Source organism: Narcine bancroftii, chromosome 7, assembly GCF_036971445.1.
Source record: "Narcine bancroftii isolate sNarBan1 chromosome 7, sNarBan1.hap1, whole genome shotgun sequence".
NCBI lineage: Eukaryota > Metazoa > Chordata > Chondrichthyes > Torpediniformes > Narcinidae > Narcine > Narcine bancroftii.
In genome coordinates, this window is record NC_091475.1 from 215,329,531 (window position 1) to 215,351,404 (window position 21,874).

The 21,874-nt window shown below is 49.5% G+C and overlaps 1 protein-coding gene across 5 annotated transcripts in view; it reads right to left on the minus strand.

The window, feature by feature from the left end:
- The window catches only part of apbb1 (amyloid beta (A4) precursor protein-binding, family B, member 1 (Fe65)), a 109,750-nt gene that overhangs the window by 32,034 nt on the left and 55,842 nt on the right, over positions 1–21,874 (minus strand). For all 5 annotated transcript variants that reach the window (XM_069892314.1, XM_069892311.1, XM_069892312.1 and 2 more), the window contains 4 exons: positions 21,085–21,212; positions 4,343–4,457; positions 3,806–3,890; positions 2,753–2,836 (listed from right to left, as the gene is read on the minus strand). In XM_069892314.1, the coding sequence (XP_069748415.1) occupies positions 2,753–2,836; positions 3,806–3,890; positions 4,343–4,457; positions 21,085–21,212 (412 nt within the window). The remainder of the gene's footprint in view (positions 1–2,752; positions 2,837–3,805; positions 3,891–4,342; positions 4,458–21,084; positions 21,213–21,874) is intronic.

Below are 21,874 nucleotides of genomic sequence, written 5' to 3' on the forward strand. Positions count from 1 at the left end.
GGGTGATACAACAGGAATCCCTACCTGCTGGACCCGTTCTGAGGGATTGGGCTGACACAGAGGGAATCCCTACCTCCTGGACCAGTTTTGAGGGATTGGGATGACACAGTGAGAATCCGTACCTGCTTCACCCATCTTGGGGAATTGGCTGACACAATGGGAATCCTTAACTGCTGGACCTATCGTGGGGGGATTGGGCTGACACAGGGGAGACCCTACCTGCTGGACACATCGTGGGGGATTGGGCTGACTCAGCAAGAATCACTACCTGCTGCACCCATCGTGGGGGATTCAGCTAATGCAGTGGGAATCCCAACCTGCTGTACCGTCCTGAGGGATAGGGATGACAGTGGGAATCCCTACCTGCTGGACCCATTTTGAGGGATTGGGCTGACACAGTGGAAATCCCTAACTGCTGGACCCATCCTGAGAAATTGGACTGATACAGTGGGAATCCCTACCTGCTGGACTCGCCTTGGGGGACTGGGCTGACACAATGGGAATCCCTACCTGCTAGACATGTTCTGAGGGATTGGGATGACAGAGTGGGAATCCCTACCTGCTAGACCCATCGTGGGGGATTGGGCTGACACAGTGGGAATCCCTACCTGCTGGACACATTGTGGGGGATTCAGCTAATGCAGTGGGAATCCCTACCTGCTGTACTTGTCCTGATTGATTGGGATGACACAGTGGGAATCACTATCTTCTGGACCTGTCGTGGGGGATTGGTCTGCTGCAGCTGGAATCCCTACCTGCTGGTCCCGTCGTGTGGGATTGGGTTGACACAGTTGGAATCCCTACCTGCTGGACCCATCGTGGGAGATTGGGCTGATGCACCGGGAATCCATACCTGCTGGACCCATCGTGGGATTGGGTTGATGCAGCGGGAATCCTTACTGCTGGATCTGTCTTGTCGGATTGGGCCGATGCAGCGGGAATCCCTACCTTCTGGACCCATCATGGGGGATTCAGCTAATGCAGTGCGAATCCCTACCTGCTGTACCCAGACTGATGGGTTGGGATGACAAGGAGGGAATCACTATCTTCTGGACCTGTCGTGGGGGATTGAGCTAATGCAGTGGGAATCCCTACCTGCTGGTCCCGTCGTGTGGGATTGGGTTGACACAGTTGGAATCCCTACCTGCTGGACCCATCGTGGGAGATTGGGCTGATGCACCGGGAATCCATACCTGCTGGACCCATCGTGGGATTGGGTTGATGCAGCGGGAATCCTTACTGCTGGATCTGTCTTGTCGGATTGGGCCGATGCAGCGGGAATCCCTACCTTCTGGACCCATCATGGGGGATTCAGCTAATGCAGTGCGAATCCCTACCTGCTGTACCCAGACTGATGGGTTGGGATGACAAGGAGGGAATCACTATCTTCTGGACCTGTCGTGGGGGATTGAGCTAATGCAGTGGGAATCCCTACATGCTGGTCCCGTCGTGGGGAATTGGGCTGACACAATGGGAATCCCTACCATCTGGACCCATCGTGAAGGATCGGGTTGAAACAGTGGGAATCCCTACCCGCTGGACCCATCGTGTGGGTTTGGGCTGACACAGTGGGATCCATACTTGGTAGACCCGCCATGGAGGATTGGGCTGACACAGTGGGAATCCCTCCTGCTGGACCCGTTGTGAGGGATTGGGCTGACACAGTGGGAATCCCTAACTGCTGGACACATCGTCGGGGATTGGTCTTCTGCAGCTGCAATCCCTTCCTGCTGGACACGTCATGCGGGATTGGGTTGACACAGTTGGAATCCCTACCTGCTGTATCCATCGTGTGGAAATGGGTTGACACAGTTGGAATCTCTACCTGCAGGACCTGTCCTGAGAGATTGGTCTGACACAGTGGGAATCCCTACCTGCTGGACCCATAGCGGGGGATTGGGCTGATGCAGCGGGAATCCCTACCTACTGGACCCGTCGTGGGTGATTGGTCTGACACAGTGGGAATCCCTACCTGCTAGATCCATCCTGTGGGATTGGGCTGACACAGTGGGATTCCCTAACTGCTGGACCCGCCCTCGGGGACTGGGCTGATGCAGTGGGAATCCTGAAGGTCTGGCCTGGCAGAGTGGGAAATCCTACCTGCTGGAACCATCGTGAGGGATTGGGCTGACAAAATGGGAATCCCTACCTGCTGAACCCGCCCCGAGGGATTGGGCTGACAAAGTGGGAATCCCTACCTGCTGAACCCGCCCCGAGGGATTGGGCTGACAAAGTGGGAATCCCTATCTGCTGGACCCACCCCGAGGGATTGGGCTGACAAAGTGGGAATCCCTACCTGCAGGACCTGTCCTGAGGGATTGGGCTGACACAGTGGGAATCCCTACCTGCTGGACTCGTCGTGGGGGATTGGGCTGATGCAGTGGAGCAGAGCACGTGTGGAGCACAGACACATACCCTTGTCATACTAACCTTGCCCTGAGGATGTAAAGGCAAGTGAAGACCTTTAAAACCAGAGTCCCAGATGGAACAGGTAGGGAGAAAGCGTGGTTTTAAGAGATCCCCATTGAGGAGGGAGGAATGAAAAGGAAAGTATGGAGGTGTGTGATAAGCAAGGAAGAGACAATCCTCCTGCCAGATGCAGCCCAGACAATGAGAGATTAGCTGAGCCTTGGACATAACAGACTGTCCCTGGAGATTGGACTTTACACCATGACCCTGCTGCAGCCTTGTGTAATCACGCGGGTGTGAGGTATAGGGGATGAGAAAGAGCACTGGTGAGTCATCTCCTTACCGACGGGTTTGGTAACTGGGATATTTCCCAAATACAACACCTGGAACCTTTGGACTAATTCACTCTTGGGCACTGGGAACTCCACTGCAAGAGAGATAACAGCAGAAAGTTTAGTGCACTCACAGCATTACACCACATTACAGGCCCTTCAGCCCACAATGCTGTGCTGACCTGTATAAACATACTCCACCACAGTCTAACCCTTCCCTCCCTCACCCCAGAACCCTCCATTTTTCTTATACCCATGTTCTTCGTGAAGTTTTCACTCAGCTCCTTTTGTACCAGCCTCCACCAGTACCCTTATCAATGCACTCCAGGCACCCACCACTCTCTGTGTAAACAACTCACTTCTGACATCTGCCCTAAACTTTTTCCCATCACCTTAAACAGATGTCCTCTGGTACTTGCCGTTGTTTTGTTAAGGACATCTGTTCCCATTCCTGCCTTATCCCATTGTAATTAGCCTATCCCCAATTGTACATTTTACCATCCCTCCACCCACCCCATTTTTGACTGTAGCTCTGCCAAAGGCCAGGCAGAGACTGACCAGAAGGAAATAATCTTCCTGCCCAGAGCTGTGACATTCTGTAGAAAATGACAGCCAGGATCAGCCCCACCAGAAGTTTTGTGAAAGCCTAAGGAGCGTGTCCCACCTCTCGTATGCATGAGGCTCGGAGTTCTGTGGCTGGGTCAGCATCGGTCACCATTCCCCTCTTACCCCAGAGGAGCCAGAGACGAGTAGGTGCTGGGAGTGAATTTGATGCTGTTGGAAACCCAGGTCAAGCTGCAGAGGAAAGTGGGTGAGACCGAAGGACATTCAGCCACAATCTGTCCCACTGTCACTTTTAGGGAGGTTGACTTTCTGTTTGCAGAGGGTTTTGCATGGGCTTTGGTCCCCTGATCACTGACATTTGCAACCACAATTGGGGTCAAATATTCACTCATTATGACAGGGGCTTGGTCAGCTCCTTCTGGCTGAGACAGTACCCAGTTCCAAGTAATGGTGGGAGGTTGCCGGTGGGTATCCAGAGCACAGGTGGACAGTCATCGTACCTTGGAAAGGGATGTCAACGAGCTTGGAGTGGTCAAACAGCAGACCATTCATTGAGGCTTTGGTATCCTTCCTGTCTGCCATAATCTGTGGAGTCAAATCAAAAAGTGACTGAGGGGGGGGAGGGGAAGTGAGTGGGGGGGGAGGGGAAGTGAGTGGGGGGGGAATGAGTGGAGGAAATGGGTGAGTGGGGAGGGAAGGAGGAGTGAGAGAGGGGGAGTGAACGAGCAAGGGGCACGTGGAAGGGGGTTGGGGGGCGAGCAAGGGGGATGAGCGAGAGGGAGAAGCGAGCAAGCAAGTGAGGGGGTGTGGAAGGGGCATGCGAGGGAAGGGAGTGAGCGAGAGGGGGCGAGTGAGAAGGGGGTGAGTGAGGGGGGTGAGCCAAGGGGGGCAAGTAAGGGGGGTGAGCGAAGGGGGGGGATGAGCAAGGGGGGGTGAGCGGGAAGGGGGAGCAAGGGGGGGGCGTGGGAGGGGGACAAGGAGGGCAAGGGAAGGGAGTGAGCGAGGGGGGTGGGGAGATGCCCGTGGATTCCTTCTACCTTGGAGCAGACTTCATGCAGTCTTGTGGCGATAGCCTTGGCTGGTGAGTCACAGCGGAAGACGTGACATTTCAGTACTCTTGTCAGCTTGTCTCTGGCCACATAGGCGAAGTCCCTATCGGACAGACAACATTCGGTCTAACACCAAGCATGAGTGATGGGCAAATCAACTCTTGGGGACTGATGACAGGATGCAGTGGGGTTGTGTCGAATGGAGCCTCCTCAGTGTAAAGTACAAGCAGCAAGACTGAGTTCAAAACACTGCAAGTTGAAGGACTGTGCAGGTCCACAAAACTACATTGTAATAGTACCTGGCACTGCCTCGGCAACCCAAAGGGCACCCCAGACATGGTTCACATGCTGTCCAGAAGGCTCTATCATGCTCCCTCAATCAGCAACAATGGTCCAGGCACAAAATTGGCCAGATGATGACCCTCCATCCCCTCTCTGTACTGTTCTTAGGAGAATGTATGACGAACAGATCCTCGACTTTAATTCATCAACTGGAAAATTGCATTCATGAAGAACAGCTGCCACTGGTCGTGTTAGTTCGGCACCGCTCCCCCCATCCCCCCCGAACGGGTGGAATTCCCTCACCCCCCCCAACGGAATTTCCACTGCCCCTCCTTCGGTGAGGTTCTCCCTCCCCACGGCCCCTCCTTCAGTGAGGTTCTCCCACCCCACGCCCCTCGCACGGTGAGGTTCTCCCCCACACTGGGGATGTACTCATATTGATAAGGTGTGACTGGGATGGCCAGAACCTCCATCCTATGATCCAGATGAAGCAGGGAATGGTGCTGAGGTAGGTACAGAATAGGTTAGGACACAGGGACAGACAGTGTGGGCAGAGTGAGTTGTGGGAGAGCGGGGTGTGTGGATTCAGCAGGATGTTGCATCCTGTCCAACGTTCATGCTTTTGGTGAACAGATATGAACATTAAATGGATGAAATGTGATGGATCAGACAGAGAGTGACTGCAGTGCAGAGGCAACAAGTTCTCAACAGGAGACAAAGAGTTCAGGTATAGTGGCAGACATGTGTATGGACAGATGTTGATTGCAATACTGTACCTCTCACTACGTCACAGGCAGCACAGGGAGGAGAAAAAAATCGTCTTGATCATAACACCATCCAAAAAAAGGCACCACACTATTGCCAGAGAAGTGAACCAAGTTACCCTCTCCCTCGGGAGTGGGGGGAACCTGTACCGACCAGTCTCTCTCCCTCCCTTGGGTGCTGGGAATCTGTGCACTGACTGGTGTCTCTCCGTCCCTCTCTCTTTCAACACACACAAGCAGGAGTTGGCCATTCGGCTGTCGACGTTGCTCTGATATTCACTATCATGGAGGATATGGCCATGGACAGCTCCACTTCTCCATAACACTTAATTATCTCACTAATCAAAAATCTATCTTTTAGCATCTTACGTATATGCAAGGAGGCAGGCATCCACTGGATCCTTGGGCAGAGAATCTGACAGATTCAATACTCTCTGGAAAAGCAATTCCTCCTCACCTTCATGTTAAATCTACTCCCCAGCACCTTACAGTGGGGTCCCCTAATACTGGTCACCCACCAGTGGAATCAACTTTCCTGTTTCTAGCTCTTCTATTCCCTTCATAATTTTATGCTTCTCTAAGATCCTACCTCATTCTTCAGCAAGTATAGTTCCAGACGATTCAATCTCTCCTCATAGGCTAATCACTTAATCGCTGGAATCAATCTGGGTAACATCCTCTGCACTGCCACTAAGGCCAGTTTATCCTGTTCCAAGGTGACCAGTTCTTTAGGGGCTGCAGAGTTGGTGCAGTGGGTAGTGCAACGCCTTTACAGCGCCAGTGATTGGGACCGGAGTTTAAATCCCACGCTGTCTGTAAGGAGTTCGTTTGTTCACCCCTTGTCTGCATGGTTTTTCCCGGGGCCTCTGGTTTCCTCCCACCATTCAAAATGTACTGGGGGAGTGTAGGTTAATTGGGTGTAAAGTGGGCGGCATGGACTCGTGGGCCAAAATGGCCTGTTACTGTGCTGCATGTCTTCATTTAAATTTAAACAAGATGCAGCCTCACCAGGGGTGGTACATTTGTTGCAGAGAAATAGATTGGAGGTTAATCCACTGGACCATGAGAGGACCACTCAACTTGACACGTGCAGTGGAGCAGAACCTTGCTGCTTTTAAATTCAATCCCTCTAATAATGAAGGCCAACATCCCATTTCCCTCGATTAGCATTTGCACTTGCAAACCAACCAGTTGTGAGTTTCGCACAAGAATCACGTCATTTCAAAACGAAGAGTCAGAATACGGAATGGAGATAGATGGATGCGGCCAGAACAACAAACTTGGTCTCAATGTCACCATATCCAAAGAAATGATTGATTTTAGGAAGGAAGATTTTAGGCACACACACGCCTACATTGATTGGAAGGAGGTAGAAAGAGCTGGAACCTTTAATTTCCTGGAGTCCATCTTTTCTGGAAGCAGCATATTGAGGCAGCCTCGATGCCCTATTTAAACTGGCTGTGAAGGAGAAGCCAGAGGGTGCTAGTGGATGATCTCCTGTCTAACAGGAGGTCTGTGACTGGTGGTGTGTCTCAGGGATCGGTGCTGGGCCCATTCTTGATAAGACCTGAGAATGCTGGGAGGTACTGAGCAGGCGGTTGAGCGGCCTTCAGTGGGTCAGTGGTGAGGCTTGGGCGAGGTGGTCTTCGCTAGTGAGGCTTGGGCGAGGCGGCCTTCGCTGGTAAGGCTTGGTCGAGGCGGCCTTCGGCGGGTCGGCAGTGAGGCTTGGACGAGGTGGCCTTTGACATTGAGGTTGCCTTCAGTGGGTCAGCAGTGAGGCTTGGGCGAGGTTGTCTTCGCTGGTGAGACTTGGGCGAGGTGGCCTTCGCTGGTAAGGCTTGGTCGAGGCAGAATTCGCTGGTAAGGCTTGGTTGAGGCGGCCTTCGGTGTTGAGGTTGCCTTCAGTGGGTCAGCAGTGAGGCTTGAGTGAGTGGCCTTTGGCGGTGAGGTTGCCTTCAGTGGGTCAGTAGTGAGGCTTGGGCGTGGTGGCCTTTGGCGGTGACGTTGCCTTCAGTGGGTCAGCAGTGAGGCTTGGGCGAGGCGGCCTTTGCTGGTAAGGCTTGGTCGAGGCGGCCTTCGGCGGGTCGGCAGTGAGGCTTGGGCGAGGTGGCCTTTGACATTGAGGTTGCCTTCAGTGGGTCAGCAGTGAGGCTTGGGCGAGGTTGTCTTCGCTGGTGAGACTTGGGCGAGGCGGCCTTCGCTGGTAAAGCTTGGTCGAGGCAGAATTCGCTGGTAAGGCTTGGTTGAGGCGGCCTTCGGCGTTGAGGTTGCCTTCAGTGGGTCAGTAGTGAGGCTTGGGCAAGGTGGCCTTTGGCGGTGACGTTGCCTTCAGTGGGTCAGCAGTGAGGCTTGGGTGAGGCGGCCTTTGCTGGTAAGGCTTGGTCGAGGCGGCCTTCGGCGGGTCGGCAGTGAGGCTTGGTTGAGGCGGCCTTTGGCGGGTCACCAGTGAGGCTTGGTCGAGACGGCCTTCGGCGGGTCAGCAGTGAGGCTTGGTCGAGGCTGCCTTCGGCGGGTCAGCAGTGAGGCTTGGGCGAGGCGGCCTTCGCTGGTAAGGCTTGGTCGAGGCGGCCTTCGGTGGATTGGCAGTGAGGCTTGGTCGAGGCAGTCTTCAGCGGGTCGGCAGTGAGGCTTGGTCGAGGTGGCCTTCGGCGGTGAGGTTGCCTTCGGCGGGTCGGAAGTGAGGCTTGGGCGAGGTGGCCTTTGGCGGTGACGTTGCCTTCAATGGGTCAGCAGTGAGGCTTGGGCGAGGTGGCCTTCGGCAGGTCGGCAATGAGGCTTGGGTGAGGTGGCCTTTGGTGGTGAGGTTGCCTTCGGCGGGTCGGCAGTGAGGCTTGGGCGAGGCGGCCTTCGGCGGGTCGGCAGTGAGGCTTGGGTGAGGTGGTCTTCGGCGGGTCGGCAGTGAGGCGAGGCCGGGCAGGAGCAGCAGTGAAGGGAAGTTCAATGTTGATTTTTGATATTTTTGGAATGAGAGTAAGAATTATGGCCCAGTTTGAGAGTGGAGCTTTGAGGCTTTGGTGAACAGAGGCTGAGGATGAACTTGCTTCCAGTGAGGTAATTTAATCCTTTAATTAAATTAGGAGGAGGTGATGGAGTCAGCGAGGGCAATGGGTGTGGGAAATCTGGGACAGTGCAACTATGCAGAAGGTGCCAGAAGGTGCATCTGGCTACAGCTCCTTACAAACTGAGTTAGGGAACTGAAGCTGGAGCTGGATAAACTTCAGATCATTCGAGAAGCAGAGAGGGTGATAGAGAGGAGTTTCAGGGAGACAGTCAGCCACAAATCTCAGGAGGCAGGCAGCTGGGTGACTGTCAGGAGAAGGAAGGGGAATAGACAGAGAGAGCAAGGTACCCCTGTGGCTGTTCCCATCAACACTAAGTATACCGTTTTGGATACTGTTGGTGGAGACAGCCTATCAGGGACAAGTTGTAGTGGTCACTGAGACTGGACCCTCAACTCAGATGGGAAGGAGGGAAAAGAGGGATTCAAAAGTTAGGGGGGAAGATAAGAAGTTCTGTGGGAGAGATGGTCTGTTGCCTCCCTGGTGCCAGGGTCCACGATATCTCAGATCGAGTTCTCCCGATTCTAAGGAGGGAAGATGAGCAGCCAGATGTTGTGGATCATGTAGGGACCAATAATGTGGGTAGGAAGGGTGAGGAGGTCCTGCAAAGAGAGTTCAGGGAGTTGGGCGCTAGGTTGAAGGACAGGACCTCCAGGCCTGTGATCTCGGGATTGGTGCCCGCGCCACGTGCTGGTGAGGTTAGAAATGGAAAGTTAATGCAGCTGAACCCGTGGCTGAAGAAATGGTGTAGGAGGGAGGGCTTCGGGTTTCTGGATCACTGGGCTCTTCCAGGGAAGGTGGGACCTGTTCTGACGGGACGGTTAGCACCTGAACTGGGTGGGGGGGGGGGGGAAGAGAAACTAATATCCCTGTGGGCAAGTTTAAACTAGATTTGCAGGGGGAGGGTCACCAGAGTGATAGAGTAGATAGTGAGGTGGAGGACAAGGGTCATGTGAGGACTGCAGGTACAGACAGGAATCAAAGGGTTGTACGGGATAGAAATATTCTCAGGTGTATTTATTTCAATACGAGAAGTATTGCTGGAAAGGCAGACAAGCTCAAGGCGTAGATTGACATGTGGGATTACGTTAAAGAACAGGACCTCCAGGATAGCAATCTCAGGGTTGCTACCAGAGCTACGTGCAGGTGAGTTTAGGAATACCTGTAGTAAGATTGTGTGGATTAACATGTGACTGCAAATGTGGTGCAGGGATGAGGGTTTCAGATTTATTGACAATTGGGCAGTTTTCCAGGGAAGGTGGGACCTGTTCCAACAGGATGGTTTGTGTCTGACCTGGAGGGCACAAATATTCCTAATCAGTGCATTTAAAGTAGATAAGAAGGGGGTAGGGACCAGAGGGTAGGAATAGATGTAGGGGAGAAGGAAGATAAAGAAGACAGTAAGGTTGTTGACACTGTTAATGATGAGCAGAAAGTTAGAGGTGAAGAAGATCGTAAATGTTTATATTAATGCTAGGAACATTGTAAGAGAGGTAGATGAGCTTAAAACATGGACTGATACTTGGAAATATGATGCTGTAGCTATTAGTAAGACATGGTTGCTGCTTTTGCCTGTCCTGTCATGTGCCTTCAAGTACCCGGTAACTTCATCCTTGTCAACAATCACCTCCAACATTTCCCCAACCACCGACATCAGCCTAACTGGCCAATAATTCCCTTCCTGCTGCCTTTCTCCCTTCTTGAATCGTGGGTGACATTTATGATTTTCCAGTCCTCCGGGACCAGGCCAGAATCCACTAATTCCTGAAAGATTATTTCCAATGCCTCCACAATCTCTATCACTCCCTATTACAGGACCGAGGGTGCGATCCATCTGGTCCAGGCGACTAATCCACCCTTAGACCACCAGCTTTCTGAGCACCTTCTCCCTTGAAATAGTAACTCACTTCCCTTCCCTGATCCCCTTCAGAATCTGGCCCACAGTTCGTTCTTCCACATTGAAGCCTGATGCCAAATACTCATTTAGTTCCTCGTCTCCCATTATTATTTCTCCAGCATCATTTTTTAGTTGCCCTAGATCCACTCTCACCTCTCTTGAACCCTTTTTGTACCCTTTGATATTATTTGTGAGCCTTCTTTCATACTTCATCTTTTCCTTCCTGATGAGTTTTTTTTAATAACTGTAAGTTATTAAAATCTTCCCAATCCTTCCCACTCATTTTTGCTTCTTGTCTGCCCTCTCTTTTGCTTTGACTTCCCTCATCAGCCCCAGTTGTTGAGTTTTCCATTGGAATATTTCCCCTTTTTGGTCTGTATTTCTCCTGCACCTCCTCACTTCTTGCAGAAACCATCCATTGCTGTTGTGCCCCCTTCTCATCTACTTTGGCCAGTTCCTCTCTCAGGTCCCTTTACTCCACTGACATATCGATACATCTAACTTTAGTTTCTCCCTGATAAATCTTAAATTGAACTCATTCATATTGTGATCACTACCCTTCATGGTTCCTTGACTCTAAGCTCTCTATCACCTGTGGTGCATTACACAGAACCCAGTCCAGTCCAGCCGATCCCCTCATGGGCTCATCAACAAACTGTTCTAAAAAGCTGTTCTACAAATTACCTTTTGAGATCCAACCCCAACCTGGTTTTCCCAATCTACTTGCATGTTAAAATCCCCCATGACGACCAGAACATTGCCCTTCTGACACCCCTTTTCTATCTGCTGTTGTAAATTGTTGTCCACATCCCAGCTACTGTCTGGAGGTCTGGATATAACTACCAACAGTGTCCTTTTACCCTTATTCTTTCTTAGCTCAACCCACATGATTCTGTATCTTCTAATCCTATGTCACCTTTTTCCAATGTTTTAATGTTGTTCCTTATCCACAGAGCCGCTCCACCCCCTCTGCTTACCAGCCTCTCCCTATGTATCCTTGGACATTCAGCACCTAATGACTTCCATCCTTTACCTCGATTCCGTGATGCCCACATCATATCTGCCGATCTGTAGTTGCACCACAAGCTCATCCACTTTATTCCTTCTGCTGTGTGCATTTAAATATAAACCTTTAGCCCAGTATATGTTACATTAGACTGTATCCCTGTGGCATTACAACCCATCCCCACTGGCTGTAACGGTGCCCTCTCTGCCCGTCCTTCCACACAAACTCCCCACTAGCTGTCCCTACTTGTGTGCCAACTGCCTCTTCCTGTCTCTTCAGTTTGATTCCCACCCGCCCCCCACCTGTGAATCTTGTTTAACCCCACCCCCCAACAGCAATAACAACCTCCCTGCCAGGATATGGGTTCCCTTCAGGTTCAGGTGTATCCCGCCCCACTTATTCAGGTCACCCTTTCCCCAGAGAAGGTTCCAATGGTCTAAGAACATGAAGTCCAGCTCCCTGCATGATCTCTTCAGCCACACGTTGATCTGCACCATCTTCCTGTTCTGCCCTTCCCCAGCTCATGGCACGGGGAGTGATCCGGAGATGACCACCTTGGTGGGCCTGCTCTTTAGCCTCTTTCCTCACTCCCTAAACCTACTTTTCAGGACCGCTACCCCACTCCTGCCTGGTCATTAATACCAATAAGTACCACGACCTCCGGCTGCTCACCCTCCCCATTAAGACTATTCTGCACCCGCTCAGTGACATAGAAACATAGAAACATAGAAGATAGGAGCAGGAGTAGGTCATTCGACTCTTCGAGCCTGCTCCGCCATTCAACGAGATCATGGCTGATCTTAAAGTTCAGTACCCCGTCCCTGCCTTCTCTCCGTAACGTTTAATACCCTTATACTGAAGAAATAGATCTAATTCCCTCTTAAATAGATTTAATGAACCTGCCTCTACTGCCCTCTGTGGCAATGAATTCCACAGATTCACCACCCTCTGGGTCAAGAAATTCCTCCTCATCTCGGTCCTAAATGGTTTGCCTATTATCCTCAAACCATGGCCCCGGGTTCTGGATTTTCCCATCCTTAGAAACATCCCATCTGCATCCATTCTGTCCAGTCCTGCCAGAATTTTATAGGTCTCTATGAGATCCCCTCTCAATCTTCTAAACTCCAGCGAGTACAATCCCAATTTGCGCAATCTTTCCTCATAAGTCATTCCTGCCATTCCAGGTCTCAGCCTGGTGAATCGCCTCTGCACTCCCTCCATTGCAAGAATATCCTTCCTTAGATAAGGTGACCAAAACTGCACACAATACTCCAGGTGGGGTCTCACCAAGGCCCTGTACAGCTGCAGTAAGGTATCCTTGTTCCTATACTCAAACCCTCTTGATATGAAGGCCAACCTACCATTTGCCTTTTTAACTGCCTGCTGTACCTGCATGCTCGCCTTCAGAGACTGGTGTACAAGTACCCCTAGGTCTCTCTGCACTTCCCCATCTCTTAATCTATTGCCATTCAAATAGTAATCCGCCCTCCGGTTTGTATGACCAAAGTGGATAACCTCACATTCATCCACATTGTAGTGCATTTGCCATGTATCTGCCCAGTCCCTCAATTTATCCAAATCACACTGGAGCTTCCTGACCCCCTCTTCCGTGCACACAACCCCTCCTAGCTTAGTGTCATCTGCAAATTTGGAGATATTACATCCAATCCCCTCATCCAGATCATTAATGTAAATTGTGAACAGCTGGGGTCCCAGTACAGATCCCTGTGGTACCCCACTGGTCACTGCCTGCCACTCAGAAAATGAGCCATTTATCCTAACTCTCTGTCTTCTACCTGCCAGCCAGTTCTCAATCCACATCAATACTTTGCCCCCAATCCCATGAGCCTTGATTTTGTAAGCCAGTGGTTTATGCGGGACCTTATCGAAGGCCTTTTGGAAGTCCAGGTCCACCACGTCCACTGGCTCTCCCCCATCTATTTTACCTGTCACCATCTCAAAGAATTCCAATAGATTTGTCAAGCACGATTTACCTTTTGTAAATCCATGTTGACTCTGTCCGATCCCTTCTCTGCTAGTCATATTCTCCGCTATTACATCCTTAATAATGGATTCCATCATTTTGCCCACTACTGATGTAAGGCTCACTGGCCTATAATTCCCCACTTTTTCTCTACCCCTCTTTTTAAATAGTGGGGTAACATTAGCTACCCTCCAATCCATGGGTACTGATCCTGAGTCTATCAAGTTCTGGAAAATAATTCTTAAAGCATCTGCTATCTGAATGGCCACTTCCTTAAGTACCCTAGGATGTAGATTATCAGGCCCTTGGGATTTATCTGCCTTCAATCCCATCAATTTCCCCAAGACCATGTCCTTAGAGATACTGATTTCTTTCAGTTTCTCCCTTGCATTAGTCTCTATGTTTCCCAACATCCATGGGAGGTTATTTGTATCCTCTCTTGTAAAAACAGAACTAAAATAAGAATTTAATTGGTCTGCCATTTCCTTATTCCCCATTATATATTCCCCTGATTCCGACTGCAAGGGACCTACTCTGGATTTCACCAATCTTTTCCTCTTGACATATTTATAAAAGCTTTTGCAGTCGGTTTTTATATTTGCCGCAAGCTTACTTTCGGAATTTATTTTTGCTCTCTTGATTAATCCCTTTGTCCTCCTTTGGTGCATCTTGAACTGTTCCCAGTCTTCGGATTTGGTACTTTTTTTGGCCAATTGATATGCTCTCCCTTTGGACCTAATGCTGTCTCTAATTTCCCTTGTTATCCACGGTTGAGTCACCTTTTTTGGTTTATTTTTATGCCAAACCGGTATAAACGATTTTTGCAATTTCTCCATTAAATCTGTGAATGCTTTCCATTGATTATCCACAGTCAACTCCCCCATAAACACCACCCAATCAATCTTACTCAACTCCCGTCTCATACCATCATAATTCCCTTTATTTAAATTCAGGATCTTAGTCTCGGATTTAATTTCATCACTCTCCATGTTGAGTGAGAATTCGATCATATTGTGATCGCTCCTACCCAAAGGGCCTTGTACAACAAGATTGTTAATTAGCCCCTTTTCATTGCATAATACCCAATCTAAAATGGCCTGCTCCCGAGTTGGTTCCTCGACATATTGGTCTAGATAACCGTCCCGTAAACATTCAAGGAACTCCTCCTCCTCAGCATTTTTACCAATTTGACTAGTCCAATCTAGATGCAAATTAAAGTCTCCCATGATGACAGCTGTTCCCTTATTGCACGCTTCTCTAATTTCTCTTTTAATGCCTTCCCTCACCTCTACACTACTATTTGGAGGCCTATATAACACCCCCACTAACGTTTTCCGCCCCTTGCTATTCCTTAGTTTTACCCATATAGATTCCGCATCTTCCGAGTTGATATCCTTTCTGTCATTCGTGTCGGTCCCTTCTCTCACCATCAATACTACCCCACCCCCTTTTCTTTCTTGCCGATCCCTCCTAAATATCATATACCCTGGGATGTTAAGTTCCCAGGCTTGCTCACCCTGCAGCCATGTTTCTGTAATCCCAATCAAATCATATTTGTTTATCTCAATTTCCACAGCTAATTCATCTACCTTGTTCCGAATGCTTCTTGCATTAAGATATAAAGACTTCAGATTTGCTTTTTTCACCCTCCTTGCTCTTTCTGATTTTTTACTTTCGCTGCCTAACCTAACTTTTCCTGTTTTATCCTGGACCTGAGCACCTGGAAGGCAACACACTCTCGTGGAGTCTCTTGCAGCTGTAGAAACTCCTGTCTGTTCCCGTCGAGTCCCCTGTGACGATCATTCTGCCTGACTTCACCCTTCCTTTCTGAGGCTCAGAGCCGACCATGGTGTTGTTGGTCTGGCTGCTGTCTGGCCCAGATTGGTTATCCTCCAGCAAAATCCAAAGGGGTATTCATGTTGCTGAGGGCAACAGCCACAGGATTACCCTGCACTGACTTCTTTCTCCCCTTATCTCTCTTGATGTCACCCCTCTATTGAGATTGGTACTAGGTCCACTGCTGTTTGTCATATATGTTAACGATCTAGATGATAGGGTGGCAAATTAGATTAGTAAATTTGCAGATGATACAAAGGTTGGCGGTGTTGTGGTCAGTGAGGAAGATTATCAAAGCTGACAGGGTGATATAGGACAGTTAGAAGAGTGGGCTGAAAGATGGCAGATGGAGTTTAATACTGATAAAAGTGAGGTGCTACATTTTGGTAGGACTAATCAAAAAGGACATACATGTTAAATGGTGGACAATTGAGGAGTGCAGTGGAACAAAGAGATTTAGGAGTCTTGGTACATAATTCTCTGAAAGTTGAATCACATGTGGATAGGGTGGTGAAAAAGGTATTTAGTACGTTGGCTTTCATAAATCAGAATATAGAACACAGGAGTTGGGATGTCATGTAGAAATTGTATAAGGCATTGGTGAGGCCAAATTTAGAATATTGTGTGCAGTTTCGGTGGCCAAATTACAGGAAGGATATAACCAGTATAAAGAGGGCAGAGGAGGTTTATGAGAATGTTGCCAGGGTTCCAGGGTTTGAGTTACAGGGAACGGTTGAGCAGGCTGGGACTTTATTCCCTGGAGTATAGAAGGTTGAGGGGCGATTTGATAGAGGTTTTCAAAATTATAAGGGGGACGGATGGAGTCAATGTGGACCCACTGAGAGTGGGGGAGATTCAAACAAGAGGGCATGGATTGAGAGGAAAAGGGGAAACGTTTAGGGGAAACATAAGGGGGAATTTCTTCATGCGGAGGGTGGTGTGGGTATGGAATGAACTTCCAGCAGTGGTGGTAGAAGCGAGATCGATGTTAATAGTTAAGGATAGGTTGGATAGATATATGGATGGGAGAAGTGTGGAGGGTTATGGCCCAAATGCGAGTCAGTGGGACTGGATGGGAGATGATGTTCGGCACAAACTAGTTGGGCCAAACTGGCCTGTTTCTGTGCTGTAAATGGTTATATGGAATCCTGCACTCTGCATGTAACCACCTGCTTAAAACTCTTATCTACGACAGGTGGGAGGGTAGAAGAGAACAAAGCCGAGAAGCAATGGGGGAGAGGGTAGCTCACTGAGTGGAGAGATGGGAAGTGGTGGAGAGCTGGAGGATGGGATGCAGAAGGATAGAGACTCAGGAGAGGGGTTGAAGTGGAATTGGAGTAGTTGATATTATTGTCATTTGGTTGGTGGCAACTTTACATGTGTACTTTCAGTAAACATTTTTTTGCACTACCAAAAAGTGGTAATTCTGCCTCGCCTACAGGAAAAATAATCTCAGGGTTGTAGGTGCTGTCATGTATGTCCTCTGACAATAAATCTGAAATCTAAATCTGATTTATAAAGATCACAACTATCAGGGGTCCACCACTAGTCACCGACCATGCAGAATACGAACCATCTACACCCACCCTCTACCATCTCTGGGCACCGATTCTGTATCCACAAAGCAAGGCCTCCGTGGATTCTATGTCTCCTTACTTTCTGAATGAGCCTTTCATGGGGAACCTTATCAGGTGCCTCACTGACACCCACAAACACCACATCCACCACTCTAACTGCATCAATGAGCTTAGTTACATCCTCAAAGTATTCAATCAGGCCCATGAGTCACTGCCTTCCTCTGGCGAAGCCATGCTGACTATCCCTAACCAGATTAGGCCTTTCTAAATGCTTGTAATCCTATCTCAGGAACTTCTCCAACAGCGTGCCCTCACTGGTCTGTAATTCCTTGGGTTATCTCGACTACTTTTCTGGAACAGGGGAACAACATTTTCACCCCTCCAATCCTCTGACACTTTTCCTGTCCCCAGTGCCAATGTGAAGATCATCGCCAGTGGGCCAGGAATCTCCTCCCTCGCTCCCCACAGTAACCTTTGGTAAACCTTGTTTGGTCCTGGCCACTTATCGAACTTAATTCTTTACCAAAGCTCCAACACATCCCATTTCTTAATGTCAACATGCTCTGGCGCCTCGGTCCACCACAAGTCATCCTCACAATTACCAAGGTCCTTGTCTAGTCCTAGGGGTGGCACAGTTGACGTAGCAGTTCGCACAACGCTGTTGCAGCACCACCAATTGGGACCGGGGTTCGAATCCCGCGCAGTCTGCAAGGAGTTTGCATGTTCTTCCTGTGTCCTCAGAGGCTCCGGTTTCCTCTCACCCTCTAAAATGTACCAGGGTTGTAGGTCAATAGGGTGGCACAGGTTTGTGGGCTGAAAGGCCTGCTACAGTGCTGTATGTCTCATCTCTGATGAAGTGAAACATGATAGGTTGCAGATGCTGTTATTGTCGTAAAAACAGAAATGCTGGAGGACCTCAGCTAGTTTGGATACTGAAGCAAAATATTCATTAAGAGCCTCCATGACCTCGTTCATCTCCATGCACACGTTTCCACTGTCACTCCCATCCTCACCTCTTGTTCTCCACATACTGCCACAATGCCTTGGCCTTTTCTTAATCCTGCTCACCAAGACCATCTCATGGCCTCTTCGAGCTCTCCCAAGTCCTTCCTTTAGCTCTTTCCTGGCAATCTCATCATAGAGATTGAGAAAGGGGAGAGAGTTGCTAGAGCTAGATTGTGAATTTGAGGTTGGGGTGAACGTTAGCAGTAACGTGGATAAATGGATAAACTCATTGGGTGTCGAAGGCTGCAGCAACGTCGACATAGCGGAGGAAGAGTTGAAGATCCTTGCCCATCTAGGCATGAATCATGGATTGCTCCAAACAGCCAATAAAAAGCAGGCATAGCTGGGACCCAGACTTGGAGGAAGTGGGATTAGCTAAAGGAAGTTATTGAGGGTGACAGATGGAGGAGGGTGGTGATGGAAGGGGACTGGGAATTTCTCCAGCACCTTTGTGTAAACCTCTTCCCTGATCGGCATCCAACTGCACTGAGCAAAATTCCACTGTCTGAAAGATTTCACATGTTCCTACCTGCCCCTTTGCTCAGCTCTTTACCAAAGCCTCTTGTGCAAAGCCCTTGCACTAACTGCAATCCTCATTCCTTTTCTTCCTAGTCTCTCACTCTCCGTCCCATTATTTTTCCCTCATCATCCCTCCATTTCTTCCCACCCCTGCTTCACTCACTCATCTCATTGTTCATTGTTCCTCTTTCTTTCTAATCTGTTATATTCAGTTGTCTCCTTCAAATCATTCTGCTCTCTGGCCAGTGGCAAGTGGAGCCAATTATTGGGAATCGCCTCTTGCATCTCAGGACCTGAGCATTTCTACTCATGTAGCCTGAACCACCGAGATAGAATTTAATACGGATAAATGTGAGGTGCTACATTTTGGAAAGGCAAATTTAAATAGGTCATATACATTGAATGGTAGACAATTGAGGAGTGCAGAGCAACAAAGGGATTGAGGAGTTATGGTAAATAGTACCCTCAAGGCTGATACTCAGGTCGATGGTGTGGTGAAGAAGGCATTTGGAATGTTGGCCTTCATAAATCGGAGTATTGAATTCAAGAGTAGGGAGGTTATGATGAAATTGTACAAGGCATTGGTGAGGCCAAATTTGGAGTACTGTGTACAGTTTTGGTCACCAAATTATAGGAAAGATATAAACAAAATAGAGAGAGTGCAGAGAAGGTTCACGAGAATGTTGACAGGATTTCAGGGTCTGAGTTCCAGGGAAAGGTTGTGCAGACTGGGGCTTTTTTCTCTGGAGCATAGAAGATTGAGAGGGGACTTGATAGAGGTGTTTAAGATTTTAAAAGGGACAGACAGAGTAAATGTGGATAGGCTTTTTCAATTAAGGGGGAGATTCAAACTAGAGGACATGGTTTAAGATTGAAGGGGGAAAATTATAAGGGGAACATGAGGGGAAATTTCTTTACGCAGAGGGTGGTGGGGATGTGGAATGAGCTTCCGGCAGATGTGGTCGAGGTGGGATCATTGGTTATATTTAAGGAAAGACTGGATCATTACATAGATAGGAGGGGACTAGAGGGGTATAGACTGGGTGCTGGTCAGTGGCACTAGGAGGGTGGGGATTTGTTCCGGCATGGACTAGTAGGACCGAACTGGCCTGTTCTGTGCTGTAAGTGGTTATAACACCAACTCAGAGGTTGTTCCCCTCTTGCGTTCCCTGGCTGCTTTCACCGCTGACGGAAGGAAGTTGCTAGTTTTATTGGAAATACCAATAGCTGATCATTGCCTTGTTTTTGTGACTGGTCCTGGTGCTACTGTGACGGCCCGTAATTGTGTAGATCAGACTGGCACATCGCGTGGCAGCAGACGCAGATAGAGATCACTAAAGCGACTCCTAGGACAACGAAGTGGCGGGGGTAGAAGCTGGGGCAGCATCAGACCAACAGCCCTAAAATGGCGTTGGTCAAGCTGCCCAGCTAACTCAGCAGAAACATTCTGGCGAAGAAGGGCCTTCCTATGCATGGATGTTCCCGCCCATTATTGTTATTCACATGTTTGACTCAGTCAATCAGCAAAAACGTCCGGAACTTAAACAATATAAAAGCAGCCTTTCCAGCCCTAATAAAGGAGTGAGCTTAACCTACCACACTGTGTATGTGTGTGTGTGTGTGTGTGTGTGTGTGTGTGTGTTTCTTGGTAGTGGTCAGCTACACTACCGTGTATAAGCCTGTAATTGTCGACACTGCGTAAATGTCAACCTCCCTACTTTTGGCCAAGAAACCTAGTATTTCCCATATTTCGCATGTAAAAGTCCTCACTATTTTTGGCCCTGACTGCCCACCCATCCAAGCTCCCGACCGTGAACTCTTGCCTAGGCCTGATTGCCTGCGCCTGATTGCCCATTTGAGCTCCTGAGGCCCCGACTGACTGCCCATCCGAGCTCCCAACACCCCAGCTGCCCACCCATCCGAGCTCCTGACGCTGCAACTGAGGACTCATGCCTAGGCCCCATCTACCTGCTCATCTGAGCTCCTAATGCCCCAGCCATCTGCCCATCTGACCTCCCAATGGCCCAACCCTCCGCTCATTCGAGCACCCAACGCCTCAGACGTCCACCCACCAAGCTCCCAACACCCCAGCCGTCTGCCCATCCGAGCTCCCATCGCCCTAGGTCTGTCCATCTGAGCTGCTGACACTCTGGCCGTCCACCCATCTGAGCTCCCAATGCCCCGACCATCCGCCCCCCCCCTGAGCTCCTGACACTCCGGCCATCAGCCCATCTGCTTCTCCGAGTGCCCAACACCCCCAAACACGGACTTCCCACCTGGTCCCAGCCAGCCGCTTATCTCAGTGCCTGATGCCCCAATCGACGCAGGTCCTTACCATAGTCAAAAGTAATAGTGGATCCACTAAATTTTACCCTAAAAATTGGTCCCCAAAATTCAACTATTGCATGCATATATGCAGTAAATTTTATTTGCAATTGTGGTGTTTGAGAGAGTTGTAGTGTCTCAACACAAACTGCATTCTATTGCTGGATCTCAAGGCCAAGGAGTTATCTGGAGATGCCCTGAGTAGACGTTGTGGAATGGTCAGAGCCAGTTCACTCTGGGGATATGGGATAAGGGAGGGTTGGCAGGAGCAGGCAGGGTGCTGCAATGGCACCATTCCCCAGGCACAGGGACCAGAGGTCATCCTTCCAACATCATCTCTACAAAGATCAAAGGGTAAAGCAGTAATCCAAGGGTTAATGTGAGGACACCGTTGTCAGGGAGGGCAGGTGCAAATGCATCAGCACGATGGAGTTGGGGGGTGGGTTTCAGGTTGGACATTTAGTGAGATTACATACCGTCCGTTGTCACGCCCAACACCCCACACACGTATGCTGACGATGGGCTGCATGTGGAGCAAGTTCTGGCTTGCAGGATCGATGAGATTTAAGGTGTCGTTCTCCAGAAGCAGCAACATCTCTTTACCCTGAAAAGGAGAGGGTTGGGTGTAAAACAACCATATTGCCAGTGCAAGGAATCAATTTGTCATGTAGAAATAGCAAGACCCCATGGACAGCAAGGAGTGGGTGGGGTTCCTGCATGGTCAAGTGGAAGGTTAGCCATCGCACTAGCTCATTAAATAATTGGGGGAGGTCTGACAACCTCTGAGTGCACGCTATTGCCAGCACTGCAAACGAGCACAGAAACCAGCAGAATGGGTGAAGTAGTGGTGTGGGTAATGGTAGATAAAACATGGAAAGAGATACAATAATAGTGTTTAAGAGAGTTCAAAATAGACATGATTATGAAGGGATGGAAGGATAGCTATCAGGTACAAGAAGCTGAGTTTTAATTGGATTTGGGCATCGTGTTGGGCACAGACATGTATGCCATAATATCGTAAGACATTTGGACCATCAAGTCCACCTCGTCATTCCATTATGGCTGATTATACAAACCAATATCCTGGCAGGGAGATTTGCTAACACTGTTGGGGGGAGGGGGGGTATTAAATCAGATTTGCAGGGCGAGGGGGGGGGGAACCTGAGTGAAGAGATAAGAGGAGGGAGCAATTGGCGCACAAGTAGGGACAGCTGGCGGGAAACTTGTGTGGAAGGACAGGCAGAGAAGGCAACATTGCAGCCATGG